Source organism: Trachurus japonicus, chromosome 4 (assembly GCF_045865225.1).
Source record: "Trachurus japonicus isolate A0001 chromosome 4, Traja_1.0".
NCBI classification, from domain to species: Eukaryota; Metazoa; Chordata; class Actinopteri; order Carangiformes; family Carangidae; genus Trachurus; species Trachurus japonicus.
This window is the reverse complement of record NC_140910.1, coordinates 34,928,271-34,949,613: the sequence shown is the minus strand read 5'-3', so window position 1 is coordinate 34,949,613 and position 21,343 is coordinate 34,928,271. Positions and strand designations below refer to the sequence as shown.

The following is a 21,343-nucleotide window of genomic DNA, read 5'->3' as shown; positions in this document are numbered from 1 at the left end:
CACCGTGCGCATAGCAGAGTCAACCTCCTCCTGTCCTTTCCTCCCAGTCTGACTCTCAGCCTTCTGTCACAATAAATGACCCGAACGTGTCATAAAAGAATCAATAAACCGTAACTATGAATAAAGTTTCACCCACCTGAACTCGATGCAGAAGCGACTCAATGATCCGTATGATCAACCTGCAGCGGCGCTAGAGGGAAAGAGAGTGAAGAGTGAAGGAGAGAAGCTGATCACACCACCGTCCGCCTGCTGCTTTCTGCCAGCGCCTCCTCAGCTTCTCCTCCCTCCGACTCTTCACACTTCTTCCGTCTCTCACACACTCTCAGTAGATAATGAGTGAAATTTGAATTTTGGGTGAACTATCCCTTTAAGGACCTATAGTTTTTTTTTTTAAATTAAAAGTTGATTTGTTTTGTTTTTTATTTGCAGCAGGTGCAAATCAAGATATGTCTGTCAGTGCAGACAGCCAAACAAAATACAAACATATAAAGATATACACATACATATATACATACATCTACCACAACATTAACCAAAAAAACAAAAATAAGTCACACCACAAGAAATACATAAATGATAATAAATATAAACAAATGCACACACATATACACTTACTGTATGTACTTAAAGCTCCAAGTATGAATCAAAATTAGCCTTGTTACTGTGAACAATTGACAAATACCTACAACAATACCTATAACTACAACAATAAAAGGGAAAAATAAAAGTAATAAAACGGAACTAATAATAATAATAATAATAATAAAAAAAACTACATACATAACCAAAAAAAAGATAAGTTGATTTGTCATGATTTGAAACAGCAGAGAAACTCGAGCTGAGGTATCTCCACTGGAGGGGAAAGAAATACACACCTATGTGCTTTTTTTCATATCTGTGATAGATGGTTGTATGAGAATATTTTACTGCAAAAGTGGTGAATTTGGATAATATTTATCCTATACTAGTTATTCCTCTTCAAATCATAAAAATACTGAGAATCTGTGGGGTTTGTCTCTAAATGATGACCAGAAATCTGTTAGAAGTTAACTTAACACTCTCTGTCACTCTACATTTAACCAACTGCATTTACAATGGATCCATGTTCAGTAAAATGCTGCTGTAGATTTATGTCACATAACTGTGATAATGACTAGAGATAAAAATAAATAAATAAATAAACGAATGGGTCCAATCTGAGCTGCAGCTGGTTTGGTTTTTTATTGACATTTTTTCATCAAAACAAACAGAACATAATTGTACATACCCCAACATATGGATATTGTCCCCAGCATTTTCTAAAATAAACTAACCGCCATTGTATAACGAAATTTAATTTAATTTAATTTAATTTAATAATCGAAGGCATAGGCTACCAATGTCACACAATTCAGCAGTTATGGAAATTATGGTGGAAAAAATATGTCCTAAATATTATTAGGACCCGTTATGGAAATGTGGAGAACGTAGAAAAAGTATTGCCAGTCATATGGTTACATGCTGCTATTTAGACATTGACCTCTAATTGTCGGAATAGCGGCATTAACATTATTTTTAAAGCGTCCCACTATTTCGACTTTTTTTTTTCATTGTCAGAGTAGTGGCACTTTACTATTTTTCAAACATTCCGCTTTTCCGACATTGATTGATTGATTACGTTGTTGTCAGACGCTTCCTTCTGGTTCTTTTTTTTTTTGCATCTGAGACACTGTTTCTCATCGAATATACCGTATACACAAATACATAGGCCTATTAGAGAGAAGAAAAAACAAAACATCAGACATGTGCAATGGGCAGTGGAGCATCTGAGGTGCGGAAATCAGGAGGAGTCGGTTTTGCAAGTAAAAAAAAATACAAAAAAAGATTTTATTTCCTGTAAGTTAACAATTCTAAAATCAGGGGAAAGAGGAGGTGGAATAAAGTTAGTGTCTGACGAGAGTGTCTGTCTCTCAGTGACGTCATCCAGGTGCTGCATCAGGCCCAGAGCCCAGACGCTCACAGCTGCAGCTTCTCCGCGGCGCTCTCCATGGTGCTGAAGGTGACCGGTTAAAGGGATAGTTCACCACAAAATTAAAATTCCCCTCATGATCTCCTCCCCCTCATGTGGACTAAGGGCTGGGAGAAGTTTCAGAGTCCTCCGTGGCTTCTCTGAGTTACAGGGGGTCTCGGCGTAGCAGTGCATGTCCATATAACGGTTGCAAATGGATACCAACTGTCTTCGTAACAAAAAGACACACCAAAAAACATCCAGATACCTCCATGCTGCTCGTATGTAATGTCCGTCTTGTATTGAAGCCCCGAAATGTGAAATTGTCCCGAAAAAAATTAAATAAGTCTATATTTCAAGCTTGTTTTGTAGTGTAGAATGTGCCACAGTGCGACCGACACTAGGTGCGTTTCCATCAGCTGTTTAGATGCATCGAGATGTATCGCATCGGAAAATGATGATGGAAACGCCGTGATTCGCATTAAAATCCTCTGATTCGCACAAAATGAAATATGCTGCTATGGCCGGGTTTTGGTTGATTCGAATGGGATGGAAACAGCTGTATGTGAATCAAGTGTGACGTAGCGCACTTTCACCCCGACTGCTTCCGGTGTTTGCGGGTCACTCAGAAGACAACAAACAACATGGCGGATACAAGATTTCTGTGGACGGAGGATGAGGTACTAAGTTTGTTAAGACTGGTAAAAGAAAAAAACATCATAGCGATCCTGGACAGCAAACACCAAAGAAACGCCACCATATATCAAGAACTGTGTGGGGAAATGCTTCAATTGGGGTTCGATAAACCATGGACGGCCTGCAGAAACAAGTGGAAAAGCCTCAAACAAAAGTACATGACAGAAAAACGGATGCTGAGCCGAAGTGGCTCGGGGTCGAAAACAAAATTTAAATATTTCAAAGAGATGGACGACATCCTTGGGCAGAGGCCGAGTGTTACATCGCTGTCGACGATGATAAACAGCAGCAGCGAAGGTCAGTAAGTTAAAGGTCTGCTAACGTTTAGGCTACCCTGTTTAGCTAACGTGTAACGTTAAACAACGGTTAGTTAGCTTGCTAACATTACTTCAGCCAACACCAGCTAGTTTTGGATGGAAACATGGCTAATGACTGATACTCGTCCGTAGCAAAACAGGTTACCCCAGTGAAGTGTGCTGGATGAGCTTGTTTACGTTGTCACGGAAACCAGGTAGAACCGGAGCACCGCGAGCGCTGCAGCCCAGCTGGAGGAGCTAATGCTACAGAGCTGACCATAGACTGTAGAGCCGACAGGCTCCGCTAGCCGCTAAGCCGCTAAGCTAACGGGAGCTGGTGTTGTTGTGGTGCGAGATGCCGCGGTAGGTTCCGCTCACTGCTCAGCACACGGGGAAATCCACAGCTGTTGGTTGTGTTTGTGTGACGGACGAGTGTCTCTCACTGCCAGTGTCTGTGTGTGACTGCAGCCTTTATTGCAGGAGTGTAAATATACAGCAGGTTATGTCAGTCTCAGATAATAAGGTTATATTTCATTTTCAATTTAACATTTTTATTTAAATGTAAAGCTACATATTTAATTTATTTTTACTTGTAGTAGTGCAGCAATCTACATGTTTGTATTTAATTAATTTGAACAAGTACGAAATACAAACAGTTCAGTTTGTCAGATGCATATATTTGCCCATTTTGCATCAATACAAATGATTGAAATGAGGTAAACAGACTGAGAAGTTCATCTTATTAGAAAACACAGATGTTAACAAAGTTTTCATTTGGTGATGAATTACTACAATCATTTAATGTAAATATAGGCCTACAACTCGGATTTCAAGATGCATAATACACTTTTAGTTTTTCAGCTAACTATATCGCAATATATCACAATATTTTGCAAAATTTGGATATCGCAAAATATCGTATCGTGACCCAAGTATCGTGATACGTATCGTATCATGAGGTCCTTGCCAATACACACCCCTAGTCTAAATAGAGACATGTCGGAATAGCGGGATGTCGGAATGGCGGGGGGACCCCCAGTCATACGGCATCCTCGGCTCTGGCAGCAACGGCAGGACTTCCGTCATCAGATGGCACACTGTAAACACAGAGAGGAGGGGGTTGCGTTGTTTACTGATGCGTGTTTCCATGACAACAGAAAAACACATCAACAACAACACAGACCAAAGAACTTAAAGGCCCCATGGAATGAAAAATGTGATTGTGGTTATTTTTTGGTGCTTGGGGAGGTCTCTGGGCCACGTATATAGATGATATAGGCAAGGCAAGGCAAGGCAATTTTATTTGTATAGCCCGTTTTTACAAACAGTTTGTCTCAAAGGGCTTTACATGGCATCACAACAACATCCTCTGTCCTTAGACCCTCACATCGACTGAGGAAAAACTCCATGGAAAACCCTTTTAACAGGGAAAAGTCGGAGAAACCTCAGGGTGAGCAACAGAGGAGGGATCCCTCACCCAGGACGGACAGACGTGCAATAGATGTTGTTACAGACAAGAAAACAGTTTACAGTTTGTCACAGAATGTGCGAAATATGGAAATGTTAGCAGGAGTAGATGTATATAGATAGACGTATATACTGCCCCATGCATCAAACTGGTCATAAACGGAGAAACACACACCGCCCATTTGTAGGAAGTAGGAACTGTCTCTTTAAGACGAGCAGATAGCACTTCCTCCTTTCTGTGATGTCACAAACCTTGTGTGTGACATCACAGAAAACCTAAGCTGCATTTTTATGAATGCAGCTTAGATTTCAGTTACTTGCCTGTGATTGGCCCGACCACATGCCACTCAAAAACAGTCAGCCAATCAGAGGAGAGGTTCTCATTCTCTCTTCTGATTGGCCAAATGACCTGTGGCTGCTGGAGCTCCAGAAAGAGGCAACAGAAAGGGGCAGTAGAAACCATATGAAGCAGATCACAGGTACTCAAAACTAATGATACATCTTGTTAGGGAAATAAACCCAGAGAAAAGTGCACAGCATGAGCCTTTAATGCTCTGACTCAAATACCTCAGGTGAGCCTGACCATTGAATGAACCTTTACCTTAACCCATGATGTGTCACTTACCTTCTATGTTTGTTTCGATGTTTACGGTGTTTACGGTGTTTACGGTAAAACACGAAACCAATCACGATGAGGAGGAGGAGGACGGCGACCACGATGAAGATGACTAAACCGGTGTGGAAGTTCGGCTGCTGCTCCGGAGAATCTGTAAGACACAACAGAGAGGAAGACGAAGCTCAATGATCCTTCAAGCTCCTTCAGAATAAAGGTAGATGTTTGTGTTAAAGCTCCTTCAAAATAAAGGTAGATGTTTATGTTAAAGCTCCATACAGTATAAAGGTAGATGTTTGTGTTAAAGCTCCATACAGTATAAAGGTAGATGTTTGTGTTAAAGCTCCTTCAAAATAAAGGTAGATGTTTGTATTAAAGCTCCTTCAAAATAAAGGTAGATGTTTGTATTAAAGCTCCATACAGTATAAAGGTAGATGTTTGTATTAAAGCTCCTTCAAAATAAAGGTAGATGTTTGTATTAAAGCTCCATACAGTATAAAGGTAGATGTTTGTATTAAAGCTCCTTCAAAATAAAGGTAGATGTTTGTGTTAAAGCTCCATACAGTATAAAGGTAGATGTTTGTATTAAAGCTCCTTCAAAATAAAGGTAGATGTTTGTGTTAAAGCTCCTTCAAAATAAAGGTAGATGTTTGTATTAAAGCTCCTTCAAAATAAAGGCAGATGTTTGTGTTAAAGCTCCTTCAAAATAAAGGTAGATGTTTGTGTTAAAGCTCCATACAGTATAAAGGTAGTTGTTTGTGTTAAAGCTCCTTCAAAATAAAGGTAGATGTTTGTGTTAAAGCTCCTTCAGAATAAAGGTAGATGTTTGTGTTAAAGCTCCTTCAGAATAAAGGTAGATGTTTGTGTTAAAGCTCCATACAGTATAAAGGTAGATGTTTGTGTTAAAGCTCCATACAGTATAAAGGTAGATGTTTGTGTTAAAGCTCCATACAGTATAAAGGTAGATGTCCATGTGTAGTGTGATTATAAAGCAGCTCTAGGTTCTATATTAATACTGAATTGACAGGAAGTCCTGACGTCACAAAAAAACAGTCACAATATAATTATTAAAACATCTGCTCTATTTTAGAGGGGATAATTCAGAAAACACATCTGGAGAGAGGCTCAGAGCCTCATTTTAATTTCTGATCTCAACCATCAAGACCTTTTTTGACCTTTTAAAGCAAAATCATATGTTCATATAAAGTGTCAAATTCTGATTTATATTATGTTACATTATGTAAACAAAACCAAAAGAACGTTGAGTTCCTGTTTTTCAAAGCAGATTTTAGTGTGAACTTCCTCTTGTTGATTCTGAAACTAAATATCTGTGGCTGATTAATAAGATCTAAGACGTCTTTGCTAACGAGTTATGAAACTGCAGCAGATAGTCATCACTCAGACGATCGGTTTTACTACTGACACACTGATCAGTGAATTGAAGGTATTGATGTGTGGTGATAAACAGACCATAAAGTGTAAGGAGACTTCTGAAGGAGACTCACCTGGCAGGAAGACTGGACAATCTGTAAAGAGACAGATTCACGGTCAGTCGTCAAACTCACTGCTTCATTGTAACACAGTGACACAGATTCATTATGTAACGTCAGGGTTTCCCGCAGCGCTTGCCTGTTAGAGACTAATAATTTAGCTCCATGAAATATTTATATGACTGTACAGCTTATCTATACAGCATAAAGGCAGCCACCGATTGGCCAGAGCAGGATTGCGCATAATCTAACCGATTCCCATCAATCTAGTGCTATTAATGCAGGAAATTCCTGCACACATTTCAAACCCGCCAACCAAACGTTAGTGCTGGGACAGCAGCGCTGTGTCAGTCGGTCTCACACACGTCTTTGTTTGTACAGTTTACTGAATAAAGTTACATACAACTGGTTTATTATATTATATTATTATATAAAACTTTGAACTGCTGTGTCGTTGCAGCATCATTTATATCTGATGCATAACATATAATATAGATATTTTGGAGCCACCAAAACAAAGACCAAAGACACAGGTGCAGCTCCTAAAGACGACCACTCAGAGAGGAGAAGGAGACGAGAACAGCAACGTAGTGGCCCTATGTTCCCACATTTCCTTTATCATCAATTTGCATCCAATTTTATTCCCATTTCTCCCAATGTGGTAGTCAGTTACACCCAACCTGTTATCCAGTAGCAGTTGACTACAGATGTAATGTAGCTTTTAGCTAAATCTGGGAACACAGGGCTGACCCCTTCCAACACCGCTACTCCAACATAGGGTTGAGTGATGAACCCTTATACCGAAATTAAACTCACCTCCATGAGTTAGTGCAATTTAGACAACAGACTTCTACAGTAGTACAAATAGTGTTAGTAGTAGTAAACAAAGAATTACAAAGTTTGTACAGTAAATACACCAGGAATCTGGGACATTATCAGTGGGGTAATTTAAGATAGCCGCTTGGTAACGTTAGCGCCATTCGGTTAATAGCGGTAACTCGACCACTGTTGGAGCAAGGGAAAACAAGCTTCTGGGGGGGGGGGGGGGGGGGGCACTTAAACAATCAACATATCTCTGTCAGATCAACTCAGCCAAAGTTCCAACTTTACATTGATCATCATTATTAGCGTTTAACCAGCGCTGCATCTCACCGATCTCTTCCAAGGTGATGGGGTCTCCCCCTGTAGTTTCCATCACCAGCTCCAGTTTGTCGAGCAGATGGCGACAGAAAGCGTAAACATGGCCGTCTCTCCTGCAGACGTCACAGCGGTGGTCCGGGGCGTCGGGGGAAGAACACGTGGGCAGCGGGGCGCTCTGATTGGTTCTCTCCCAGAGATTCCCGTTGTCATTGTCCTCACTGTAGAGCTGATAGGCGTCTTCAGCGGATGGAGAGGAGGCTAGGTAGCAGCTAAGATCCATCCTGAAAGACACCAGAGGAGGAAATATATCAGTCTGTCCTCTTCCTTCTCCTCCTCCAGCTCTGACGATGCAGTTTCAGTTTGTTCTCTAACCAGGTCCATCACTTCCTGGTGTCCCCAGAGACTTCATATAACCATTTGTCTTGTTTTAGCTTGATAGTGCGGCGGCTTAGCTCGACATATCACAGCAATCGTTCATTCTGTGATAAAAGCATGAAATTCGGTTGGTGTGTTGGTGAATATGTTTCAAACTAATCTGGATAATGGGCCACCACAAAAGCGCCCGTATCACATATCAAATGGCCGTAGCAGACTAAAGTGTGCATCCCAGGCTGCAGTATTCTCCTGTTGGTTTTCACTCTGGTTCTGGAACTGCCAATAAAAAGAGGAAGTCATAGAGTGTGGAATACTGAGAGCCAATTAAAAGTGATAAAGAGTTAATGTCCTTTTCTATTAGACTGTGTTACGCCCTAGAACCTTGTTGGCCCGGAGGAGCATAACAATGGACCCACCAATGACCCCAAACACAAAGACGCTAAATTAACTAAAAGGATATTTAATACAAAAACATAAAAGTAGACAAACAAAAGCCAAGATGGGAACCCCTTTCGGCCATAACACCCCCACCCTCCCCCCCTTAAGACAATGAATAATATTTTACTAAAAATACCACACCATTTATTCATTGCAATATCTTACCCAAAAGGGACTACCGAACCTGGCCACAACTCAAAAACACCAACAGTACATTTATCGATAGTAAACCCTGGGACTGCTGTCAGGACTAACGAAAGGGTCAAGTGGATCCAACAAGATCAAAATACACAAAAGAAGGCCAACCAACACCTGGGCTGCGTTCCAAAAGCGTATTGAGTCGCCCTCGCTCACTTGCCCTCAGCACTTGCCCTCGGGGGAACCCCCCCCGCCGCCATCATAAGGGCTGTTCCATTTCTCCAAACAGCTGAAGTGAACTTGGTGAGATCGACCCTTGTGGGCTGAGTGATCAAGTCAACATCGATGGTCACTCCAGAGCTGTATATCACCCACAATGCATTGCAGTGGTGCACGAAAAATACGTCCATGCGGTGGCGATAATGAACCTCAAGCACCAGTTGTGTGTTTACCACCAAAGAAGAAAATAAATGAAAGGGGTCAGTAAATATTCAATTCAATAAACTAGTTTAGCAGTGACATGTCAGAACAAACAATTTACAAGTGGTAGGCTAGTAGAGATATATAATAGGCAAACTTATTTGTCACAAAAAAAACGTGTCTAAAGAGCCTTTTTAATCTGATGTTTCATATTCACATAGTTGCTGTGCCTGTGTTGATGTGTAGTTTAATAAGGAATTTTAATCAGGATTGGTCTGATGAAGCAGAGCTCATCATCAGTGACAGACAGAGAGAAAGAGTAGTATATTGATATTATAGAGTATTTAATTTTCACTGCAAACCGGCCAGCACCCCCCCCCCCCCCCTCCTTAAGAGGCAGTACAGCGCTACACCTACGACATGTGGTCGACCAGTGATTGTCCCGGCTGGTAGTGAACGAGGGCAGGTGCGTTCCGTTTACCTCTTCTACTCCTCCCCCGCCCACTTTCCCTCCGCTCTCCAAGTGGCCTCCGTGTGACGTCATAGCAACAAGGGCTGAGGGCAAGTGAGCGAGGGAAACTCAACCTGTTTTTGGAACGCAGCCACGGTCACTCGATTTAAGAGAGTGAGCAGCCAACAGTAGCCATACAAGTGGGTGCCACTCCCACCAGATAACAAAATGGCTACCACCATGAGGGAAACTACGAAACAAAGGTTAATTCACTTACAACACTGCGGTGACTCGAGGGCAGCCACAACCTAGCAAACAGTAACACACACGTGACCCAACCAAAAGTGGACTGCAACAGCACAACACAAAAGAGGTCACACAGTAGACCCAACGAATGTACTGTGCAGGTACCACACAAAAAGTCACATCCCAAAAAGTTACTGTTGCTATTTAACACACAGAATCCAGACATTTTTGTTTGTTTTCCATGAAAATGTGGTCTTAAGTCAGTGAATGTGTGAGTAAAAGTGTGCATGAAGGATGTAAATATGTTTATCCGTGTTTTTCACTAGTTTTGAAGTTCAGATATCATTCCAAATACTATTTTATGTTACAAATATCGGCGCCACTCGGCTGCCTCGTGTTAAGCTACATGGGACTGTGGTGCTGTGTGTGTGGGTGTGTGTGTGAGTAACGAGTGCTCTTCTGTATGTTTAGGCGTGAGCCAAAAAAGACGGATGCCGACATTTTGTGTATGATTGTCGCCCGCAGGACTGGAGAAATAAAGCTGTGAACACTGCAGAAACTGTCTCATCATTGTGCCGACCCACAAGCGTTACACGTGCACATAGATAGTGATCTCACCTGGCACACACACACATGTGGCAGGTGTGTGTGCCAGAATCCATCAGCGCCCCCACTTTCTCAGGCGACTCGGCCTGTTCGGCGTGAGCTCTAACATCATGAACATCTTCTATTGCGTTGCCATCGAGTCCATCCTGAGATACGGCATTACGTCACGGTTCGGTAATCTCACAGTAAAAGCCAAATCTCAAATACTTAATGTGGTAAAGACAGCTCGCAAAATCTTGGGTTCCCCTGTCCCACGCTCACCTCAAGATCTGTTGGAACAGGCCACCATCAGGCTGGCTAACTCTATTCTAGCAGATCCTATGCACACACTTCTCCCTGAATATGAGCTCTTAAATCTCTTCAATTCAGGTAGGAGATACCGAGTCACAATCGCCTCAAAAACTCCTTCATCCCACTGTCCATTAAATTTATGAATGAGCAGCTTGTAGGGATGCAACGGTTCTCGGTAAAATAGCCTACCGAACCGTTCGGTACGGCCTGCACGGTGCAATACGCTCTTGGACCGCGGTATTTCAGATTCAGCTTCCATCAGCTCTTCCTGCTTTACGGGGTGTTCCCACCAAACGCGATGACGCTTCATCGCGCGTCGAGATTACATGTAAAGTCAATGCAAACACGCGATTAGTCGCGTCATCGCGCCGGGCGATGCGATGGACGCGATAGCGCGACGCGATGGACGCGTTGGCCGCGAAAAATCGCCTCCATCGCGTCGCCCGGCGCGATGACGCTTCATCGCTCGAGTTCAAATAATTGAACTTTTGCGGCGAATTCGCGTGAAGACGCGCCGCGACAGCCTATCAGGTTTGAGATCGTCACCGACGTGCTGACGTACGGACGTACTGGTGTTCCCTTGGCAGTTTAGTCAGAGCGAGTCTATTGACAATATTAGAAGTTTTCTGGTTTAGTTTAGTTTATTATTCAGATCCCCATTAGCTGCTGCAAAGCCACAGCTCTTCACTGTTGCTTTTCCGGTGCTGTTACAAACGTTTCTGATTTGGAGATTCGGACCTGAAAGCCCGTTATCACTGCTGTTTTCAACCAGCGGGCGCGGCGAGCCGGCCGCCCCGTCCCAAAGCACTCAACAGGCGGTCAGTCACACAGTAGTTCACGGAGCCGTCTCCTCCTCCTCCTGCAGCCAGAGACCCACACCGCTGTTCCTCTCCCATCTACAGGGACAGGAACAGTGCAGCGCCTCGTCGCGCGACGCGATGCCGCGACGAGGCGTTTTTTGCATATTGAACCAGCGTCAAAACTGGAGCGTCTAGCGCGACGCGATTTCATTTGACGCGCGATTCAATCGCGTTCATCGCGTTTGGTGGGAACACCCCGTTACAGGCAGCTGTGCCGTGTATGTGTGTGCCTGGCCGTTTAAGGCGAAAGCCCGCCCCCGCGAGTCGATGTCCAATCACTGTTGAGCCTCCACACACTCACAGTGACTCCCCCCTGCAACTGAAAGTGCAGCTCACACACAGAAGAGAGGGGAAAAAAAAAAAAGAAAACAAACAGGCGGCAGCATGAGCGGTCGCTGATCGCAATCGCGAGGGAAATTAATTAGTTATTAGCGCGATTTAGCACATTTAGCTTTTATTAGAGTTCCAGCAGGACTCTGTCCATGCACACTGCACGTGTGTGGTCGCGTGTCCGCGTGCCCGCGCGCGATAGAGAGACCGAGGTCGAGCAGGAGTTGATTGACAGGGATGAGAGGTAGTGAAAGGCTGTTTAAAAAACCACAATAGACTAACTCCTTCTTTCCCAGTGATGAGAGACTGTGGCTGCAGCATAGTGACGGCAATATAGCGCGATCTCTGTTTGAAAGCTGCTTCAGAGTGTTCACCTACTGAAAGACTAGTGTGCAGAGGGAGGAGCTAGGGGCTGTTCACAGACAGTTCAGGTGTGTGTGTGTGTGTGTGTGTGTGTGTGTGTGTGTTTGTGTGTGTGAGTGAGAGAGATAGAGAGAGAGGAGAGCTATATTATAAATATTATAAATTATAAACATTATTTTGGGAGAAAAAAAAGTTCTCTGCACAAAACACATACCGAAACCGTACCGAGAACCGTGGCCAAAAACCGAGGTACGTATTGTACCGTGGGCTACCTGTACCGTTGCACCCCTAGCAGCTTGTGTGATGATGTGTATGAATGTTTGTGTGTCTGCACATCTGCCACTAGTACTCTCTGAGGCATATTGCACTTTAATGATTTTACTGTATGTTTTTAGTACTTTCCTGCAGCTCTTCTTTTGTACTGTTTTTGTCTTGTTGTGTGAAGCAGCACTGCTCTCTGTCCCAGAGAAATCTCTCCCACGGGAGAATATTAGAATGATTTTGACTTTGACTCTCACGAAAGGATGGGACGAAGGCAATTTGTCTGCTTACATCAAAGTGACCAGAAGAACTGGGAGTAGCAAAGACAAACGACCGGGGGTCTTAACAACACACACACACACACACACACACACTCTAGCTTGAGTTGCCCAGGAAATTATCAGCTGAGCTCAATTTGACTTTTTCCGACCCCACCAAGGACTTTCTGCCAGTGAGATAAGACAACTGGAGATTCTGAGTTAGTTTCTCTTCCCCGTCTCCTCCAGCAGAAAGCTGTAGCCTACTGGCCGTGCTTTCAAAACAAAAGTAATTGTTCTATGATAAAGTCGTTGATTCTATCATCACACATCAGTCAGAGCCACAGGCTGCAGACTTCGGGGGCCGAGAGAGGACTCAACGTAGAAACAATCAACTCCCCACACTTAGTAACACCAAAACATACACTACAAAAACCTTTAGTGATAGAGGAGGGGGATACGATCTAAGAGGGAGATGGAATTTTAAACAACCAATTGTTCACACTGCTCTGAAAAGCATGTGTGTATCTGTCTGTGGGGTGAAGCTGTGGAACAAGTTAACTGATGATATTTTTAAAAAAAAAAGTAAAACAGATCTGGTGCAATTTAAAAATAAGTTAAAAACGTTCATTTTGGAACAATACAGTCTTGAAGGTGGGGAATGATTTAAATGTACTGTAGGTAGGAATGATTTGACAAATGTTAAATGTCTATTTTTTGCTTGGTATTGCTGAGTATGTACATGTAAGTGTGTGTATATGACATGTATGCTGGTTTGTTTATGTAAAGGTACTGTATATACATATATTTACTTGTATGGTGTAAAGTTTAGGGCATCTATGAGCTTGTAGCTTCAGCCCTGACCCTTTCCATCAGCCATGCAGCCCTGCTTTTAGAGGGATGTGGAACTGTTTGTTTGTGGTTCTATTTATTTATTTATTTATTTTTTGCTGATCGAAATAAACTCAAACTCAAAACCTAATCACAACAGTGCAATATGGGAACGGTGAACTGAATGTAAATGTTGTGTCTTTGTTTTTTTGTCTTATTTCATTATTAACATTATTTATTCTAGCTATTCCCTTTTCTTATGCTAATTTTATTGTTGCACCGTCTGGTTTGGCATTTTAATTTTCGTTGTACATGTGACTTTTCAATTCTACAAAATTAAGCTGAGAAAACTTCTCTGCAGCGCTAATGTGTATGTGTATTTACGTTACATCTTACATCTTTGTGTAAACTCCAAGTATCATTGAAGTATCTTGAGCTGGAGCCGAGTCTCCTCTTTTTGGGAAATTAAAATTTGGTCACTTGGTCACCCTGGTAGTAGCCTACACGTTCAGAAGGAATAGGAATAAGTATGAATTTATTCATTACAATACCACCTTACATTTATTACTTCCTGGTTATTCACTGTTTGAGTAAATACCCTGTTAGCTTTACAGAACTAAAACAACATGTAAAACTCACTCTTCTGTAGAAAAATAAAAAATAAATAAATAACAGTCAGTTTACCTTTGAGGGTGTTTTTAGGCGAGAGGAGAGGTACAGTAAGTTTTCTGTGTTGTATTGGGCCTTTTACAGATATTTACAAGACAGTAATCTTGGGCACCGGACTGATAAGACAATCCTAAATCCTGAGGGACAGTGAAAACCGAACAACGCACACTGGGACAACAGATCCCTCTGCCATTTACAACTCTTTATCTAGGTGATTAATGTAACAAAAACACAGGAACTTGTTTTTCATGAAAAGGACCCTGTGCAGCTCCTTATAATTAAGGGACAAACTGTCGAGGTAGTAAACAAGTTCAAATATCTAGGTACATACAGTATATTGATTGTCACCTAGATTTCAGTGAAAACACAGACTATATTTTTTAAAACCTGTAGCCTAACCAACGTCTCCATCTACTGCGCAAGCTCAACTCCTTCAGAGTGAGTAAGCACATGATGGAAACAGTTTATAAGAACCTGATAGAGGGCATTCTAACGTTTAACATGGCAACGTGGTATGGTAATCTAAATATTAAAGGAAGAAGCAGCTGCAGAGAATAGTAAACCTTGCCTCAAAAATCATAGGGACAAGACAGAAACAATTAAGTTGTATGTACGAGGTGTTTAGGTGCTTAGGAAAAAAGCTGTCAACATAGCAAATGATCCGTCTCATCCACTCAATAGGGAGTTTGAACTTCTTCCCTCTGGTCGACGTTACAAAGTACCAAGGGCAAATCCTAATAATCCTACAAACTATCCAGAACACCGCCGCCAGAATCATCACCCGTACCAAGTCCTCGGATCATATTACACCAGTCCTCATGCAACTTCACTGGCTCCCTGTTCATCAACGTATACATTACAAGCTCCTTCTGCTAACATTCAAAGCTCTCCATAACCAGGCCCCCCCATATCTCTCTAATTTGCTTCATCCTTATATCCCACCCCGTTCACTCCGTTCCTCATCCGCCGCCCTGCTTTCCACCCCCTCTTTCTCACTTACCACACTTGGTGCTCGGGCTTTTAGCTGTTCTGCACCTAGACTCTGGAATTCACTCCCACTACACATACACACTCTGGACTCCATCGACACCTTCAAATCCCACCTCAAGACACACCTTTTTAAGTTATCCTACTCCCTATAACACTCTGTCCCCTAACCATTTTATCCACCTTATCTATGTTTTTAGCCACACTGTATTTTCTTTGTATGTATTCATGTATGTGCTATTGTATTTATACCTGTTTTTGTTTCTTGTTTTTGTCTCATTTCTTACATGTAAGGTGACCTTGGGTTTTTGAAAGGCGCCAACAAATAAAATTTATTACTATTATTATTATTATTATTTTAAAAATTCCTTTATTCCTATGCAATTGGGGCACTGAACACCATGTCCCGTTGTTTTTTATGAGACCAAAAACAAATTTCCACACCGTGGACAATAAATGAAACTAACTAACTAACTAACTTACTAGACGGGATGGCAGAAAATGATAGATACAGCAGCAGCAGCAGCAGCAAAAAAAGCCACCACCCGTAAGTGGCTGCAGGCAGACCACCCACAAGAGAGAGACTAACCTTCTGCTCAGACTCAAAAGAGACCTGTATTATGCAAAGAAATGGAAAAAATTGTCTTGCAATTGCTCTGCTTACCAGAATAACCGCCAGATGCTTTCCAAGAGACACAGTCTGAGTGGAGTTCAGGAGCTCATGTTATTTCTCATTAAAATGTACTGTGATGTTTTCATCATCATAAAAAAATATAAGTATCAAAAAAAAAAAGTCCTGAGGGACAATAGGAATATGACACTACGTGATTATGGTGCTGCAACATGAAGAAAAACAAACCAAATGTCCAAACATAATCCAGTTCAAAAAGAGATACAAAGAAATGATTTTCAGTATGTAGAGAAATGAGGGTGTCTGACAACCACAAGCTGCTTATTATTATTTATTTGGGTATTATTTACCCACTTAGTTTATTTGTTGCTCTGTTTGTGTTACTTTCAGTTTGTCTTTGTATGTATGAATGTGTTTGTATATGTTTTATATGTACAGTATATGACTATATAGAGAGATAAAGATTAGTAATCATACGTTAGAATAAATCTATATGTATATAAATATAATAATATATTAGAATAAATCCAGTTAAATAACTCATAAATTCATTTATTGTATAGACTATAATGACTAGATAACTTGATAGATAATCTATGAATAAATAAGTTTTACTTCTTCCCATTCCTTTTCAGATATGAAAAACTAAAACTAACTAACTAAACCACCACAGTTTACTCTCAGAGCTCTGAACATAAAATACACATAAGAACTTAATCAAAGCCCATCTTCAATGGCAGCAATGATAAAAACTAACCAATCAATCAAAACTGTATTTGTACAGGACTTTTCATACAGTTGTAATGCACCACATAACAAAACCAGCCCAACAGCCACATGCAGCCTGAGACTGACAGAGGTGTTAACCATGATAGTAGCTGTCGTAGTTCAGATGAAACCGGCCGCTGCTTATGACTCATGATCAGGGCCGGCCCTGTACATCTGGGGGCCCTAAGCAGGATAAAATTGGGGGCCCTGCCTCACAGTGTATCATCACATATTCATAAAACCAGCTACCGTATGCAACCCTTGCATATTTTATTGTACCTCTATCAACATGATGGCGAGCAGATATTTCATTACTAATTAGAGTCTAAACACTTAAAGCTGTCTAATTGCACTTGTCATTTTTTCTTCTACTTTGTTTTTGTCTGAATGTTAATGTTAATATTGTGAATGGCAATAGGTGGCTCCAAACCGGCAGTACTTTTGATGTAGCAGAAAGATAAAAGATTCTACAAAAGATTACAGTTTGAACAGATTTATTTTCTTTAAATTATCTGTACAGCTAAATTCTAGAACCCTTAAAACAAAACTTCAGTTGAGAAGAAGATAGAGGATGTTGGTTGGTCAGCAGCATCATCAGCAGTAACCATTGGAGCTGTGGAGAAGATTAGTAGAATTTTTTAGCCACTTTACACACAATTTAATTTTCCAACAGAGATAAACATATTGTGGCAACAAACAAGAAACTTACCAACTGTATGACTGGAACCAGCCACAGGGGATGAGGATGTGGCAACATGACAGCCATTAATAAATGGGTGATTGATCCTTTATCCCCTCACAGGAAAACAGCTGTTATCTTTTCACTGTAAACAGACCTTAAAATCAGCCAGGACATGTTAACTGCAGCAGGCTGGTATGTAGCAGCTAGCCAGCTAAGTGAGCTAACACAAGCACCGACATGTTTTTCGGCTAAACGTACATCTAGTAAACATAACATTAATTAGCCTTACCTTGTCCTTGTTTTTTTTTTCATCCTTGACCTTCTTTTTCCTATTTTCCGCACCTGACGGATATATCCTTTTGGACATCGTCGCTGTCCAAAAGCTAATCACCTCCTCGCAAATCGCGATCTCAGTGAGTGAGGGAGGGAGAGGGCCAGGGGGGAGAGAAGGGGAAGGGGTGGTGCGCTCGTTACCGGACAACGGCCACAGTCTGCGTTACGTTTACGTATGCGTGTCACGGTCATTGTTGCCAGTTGGGTCAAGGGTTACACTTTGTCAGAGACGGTTAGACAAATGATTGAGCAAAGTTTGGGGGCCCCCTAGTGGCTGCGGGGCCCTAAGCAGCTGCTTAGTTCGCTTATAGGGAGGGCCGGCTCTGCTCATGATGTAGGGGAGACTGGGGACGGTTGCAACAAGCCTTATTTCTCCAATCAGAAACATGCTAGAGTGATGACACTAACACTGCACATCCACAGTTAGACCCTCTACCCACCAATAATAGAAAAGACATATTCAGCATCTGCTCCTGCTTGTACTGAGACAAAGTTGTTTTAAGGGTATGAAAGTAGCTTTTTTCTTGAGCTGTATTTTTGTCAGACTGTCCTGACCTTTTGTATGAATTAATCCAAACCTACCTTGTTTGAATCACTGTTTTGTTGACTATCAAATGACATGGTTAGCATGTGTCAGTGTCATTGTGTCTAGCTAGTACATGATGTTTTGTCATGGCTGACAGGGTGGGGACGGTTGCAACAACGGCCATTTGAATATGGAAGCACTATGCAAATGCAAATGTATAAAACGAAACATTTTTAGCTTAAAATAGGCACAATATATCTATTTTTTTCCCTCATGATGAACAGAACAGCCAATTATATTAAACCACGAGAGACTAAGATTTCAAAATAATTCTCCAGACAACTTCCTATAATGAAATATGCAATTTGTAGTTGTATCTTATTATATGGGACAGATGTAGCCACATATATTTTCCTTTGAAAATTAGAGAAAAATAAATGTATTTGATGTCATACAGTGAATAAATCATCCAAAAGTAGAGTACATGTTTATAAAAGTTTCTTGTATTGCAAATAGTTTCATTCTTCTTGTCTCACACTGAGCTATTGACTTTTATTACCACTGTTAACCTCTGCACATTGACTCAAGGCTGTTCTCTGATAAATATGACTAAATAACTAAATAATACTATAGTATTATTGTAAGACAGTGCATATTTTAGGAATACTTTGCTTATTGAGACAAAAATCTAAAGTTAATTAGTGAAATTTAATGTATGTTTAATATGTTGCAACCGTCCCTGATCCGTGTTGCAACTGTCCCCACGTTTGGGGTCGGTTGCAACGTCTGGATTCTTCCATTCAAATGAATATTGGGATTGATGTGTCATATGTAACCATCTTTAAATGGTATGACTAATTAGCTGACAAATGTATGTTTAATCTATAAAAGTTTGGTGAGCCTAGTCCAAATAGTCTCTGAGTAACTGAGAAAAATGTAAAAAGTGTTGCAACTGTCCCCAGTCTCCCCTAAGTTTATGTGTAGAATGATCCGATCAAAGACCGGACAGTGTCTCTGACTGAGGGACTCAACATACATGTAGAGCAACTTTCCTCTTGAGGACAGACCTGCTGTCTATTGGTGCTTTGTCTGTTGTATCATTAGACTTGGAGTCTGTACATAAACCTATAGAAATAGATATGCTATATATAGGTCGGTGCTGCTCGGTTATTATTTCATATTACAGTTGAATAGTCCGGTCTCTTACAGATAAAACAGGACATTGGATGTGGAGACATGACAGCTCACACACACACACACACACACAAGTCTGACTCTTCCCCACCTCCATAAGTTTCAAAGGGCGTCATCATCTGTTCTGCAGCAGCAGCACAAAAACCTCCACCGACAAAACAAAGTTGACTCAAACTCAAACTCTCCAGATGTGACTCTGCTCCTGTCAGTCGCTCTGCATCCACTTAAAACATCTGTTATTATTATTATTATTATTATTATTAATAGTCTGTAGCTCCTCATAGGACACGAGGAGCACCGGACCGGCACCGGACCGGCACCGTGCGCATAGCAGAGAGAACCTCCTCCTCTCCTCTCCTCTCCTCTCCTCTCCTCTCCTCTCCTCTCCTCTCCTCTCCTCCTCTGTTCTCTCCTCTCCTCTCCTCTCCTCTCCTCTCCTCCCGGTCTGACTCTCAGCCTTCTCTTCTGTCACAATAAATGAGACAAACGTGCCGTAAAAGAATCAATAAACCGTAATTAGGAATAAAGTTTCACCCACCTGAAGTCTGGGATGCAGAAGCTGCTCAATGATCCGTGTGATCAACCTGCAGGCTGCGCGCTGCGAGCGACAGAGGCGCTAGACGGGCTGTTTTCACCGCCTTCTGCCAGCTGCTGCTCCTCCTCCTCCTCCTCCTCCTCCTCCCTTCACTCTTCTTCCCTCTCACCCCTTGGTCGCACTGCACGCGGAAGCTCCTTCTCGTGCGCTCGGCTGCGCTCACTTCTCCTCCTCTCTCTCTTTCTCTGCGCCCGTCAGACATCGACTGCAGTCGCCCATACTCGTATTCACTCCGTTTTCCGTCACGTCATTTTAAACGTGTGTGTGTGTGTGTGTGTGTGTGTGTGTGTGTGTGTGTGTGTGTGTGTGTGTGTGTGTGTGTCAGCGGCAGCGCCTGTGCGAAAACCGCAAAAAACCGGCAGCATGTCGAGTAAAGTTTATAAAAACACCACCGACCGACGGCACATCCGCCTTTTTCTACGGGGCCGAGGTTCGATCCCCCTGGGCTCCAACTGCACGATCCGCTGGGAAACAGCTGGGACATGGCGGCCAGTATCTGATCTAAATAAAATAAAAACTCCGTCAGGTCCAGAAACCCATGAACAACAGTTTCCTCCAATGCGCAGATGTGTTGAAATAGTCCTGATCCCCGCACGGTGATGGTGACGGTGACGGTGCATAGACTCCCCACACTGATCCAGTCTGACCAGCTGGACAGGGAGAGGGAGGGAAAGGGAGGGAAAGGGAAAGCGAAACCATGATTGCGTTGCGCAACAATCTGGTTGACACAACACACATTCGGTTTCCAGTTGCAAGAGCTGAAGGTTAAACACACACGGAACTGTTTTGATTCTCTTTTCCTCTGATACACCACGAGTTGGAGTTGGGCCAGTTCCCATTATCAGCAGGGAAATTGTTACAGAGTGTCAGTGTGTCACAATACACCGACAACGTTTTATTCACGTTTAAGGACCTATAGTTTTTTTTTGTTTTTTTTAAATTAAAAGTTGATTTGTTATGATTTGAAACAGCAGAGAAACTCCAGCCTATAAGAGCTGAGGGATCTCCACTGGGGAAAGAAAAACACAACTATGCTTTTTTTTTTTTTTTCATATCGGTGATACTGTTTGTCAAAATAGTTACACTTTCAGAGTAAATACCCTGTTGTTAGTAGACAGAGCTGGCCTCAAAACCACATCAAAACTGATACTGTGATGTCACTGGGTTTTATTTTTGTGCAAGTTACTGAAAAATAGCAACTAGTTACAGTTAGCCTATACTAGTTACTTCATTTAAACCAAAAAGTAGTGCATTACTGAGAAAGTAGGCTGACTTTTTCGTTACTTTAAAAATTTTTTTTTTCCAATGCTCCCAATAAATAAAGGTTGATTGAATAGGCTTTATGCACAGCTCCACTACTTCCTGAACTTAAACCAGCTCCTTTATTTCCTGTCTTACATTA

The 21,343-nt window shown here is 41.9% G+C and overlaps 1 protein-coding gene across 1 annotated transcript; it reads right to left on the bottom strand.

The window, feature by feature from the left end:
* Positions 1-3,792: 3,792 nt before the first annotated feature.
* On the bottom strand, positions 3,793-20,062 carry LOC146989331 (uncharacterized). The gene is made up of 5 exons (XM_085775486.1): positions 19,885-20,062; positions 7,702-7,970; positions 6,565-6,585; positions 5,072-5,213; positions 3,793-4,076 (listed from the first exon to the last, which is right to left on the bottom strand). Exons 2-5 carry the CDS (start codon positions 7,967-7,969, stop codon positions 4,019-4,021), a joined length of 489 nt encoding a protein of 162 aa, XP_085631612.1. The 5' UTR covers position 7,970; positions 19,885-20,062; the 3' UTR covers positions 3,793-4,018.
* Between the last annotated feature and the right edge of the window lie 1,281 nt (positions 20,063-21,343).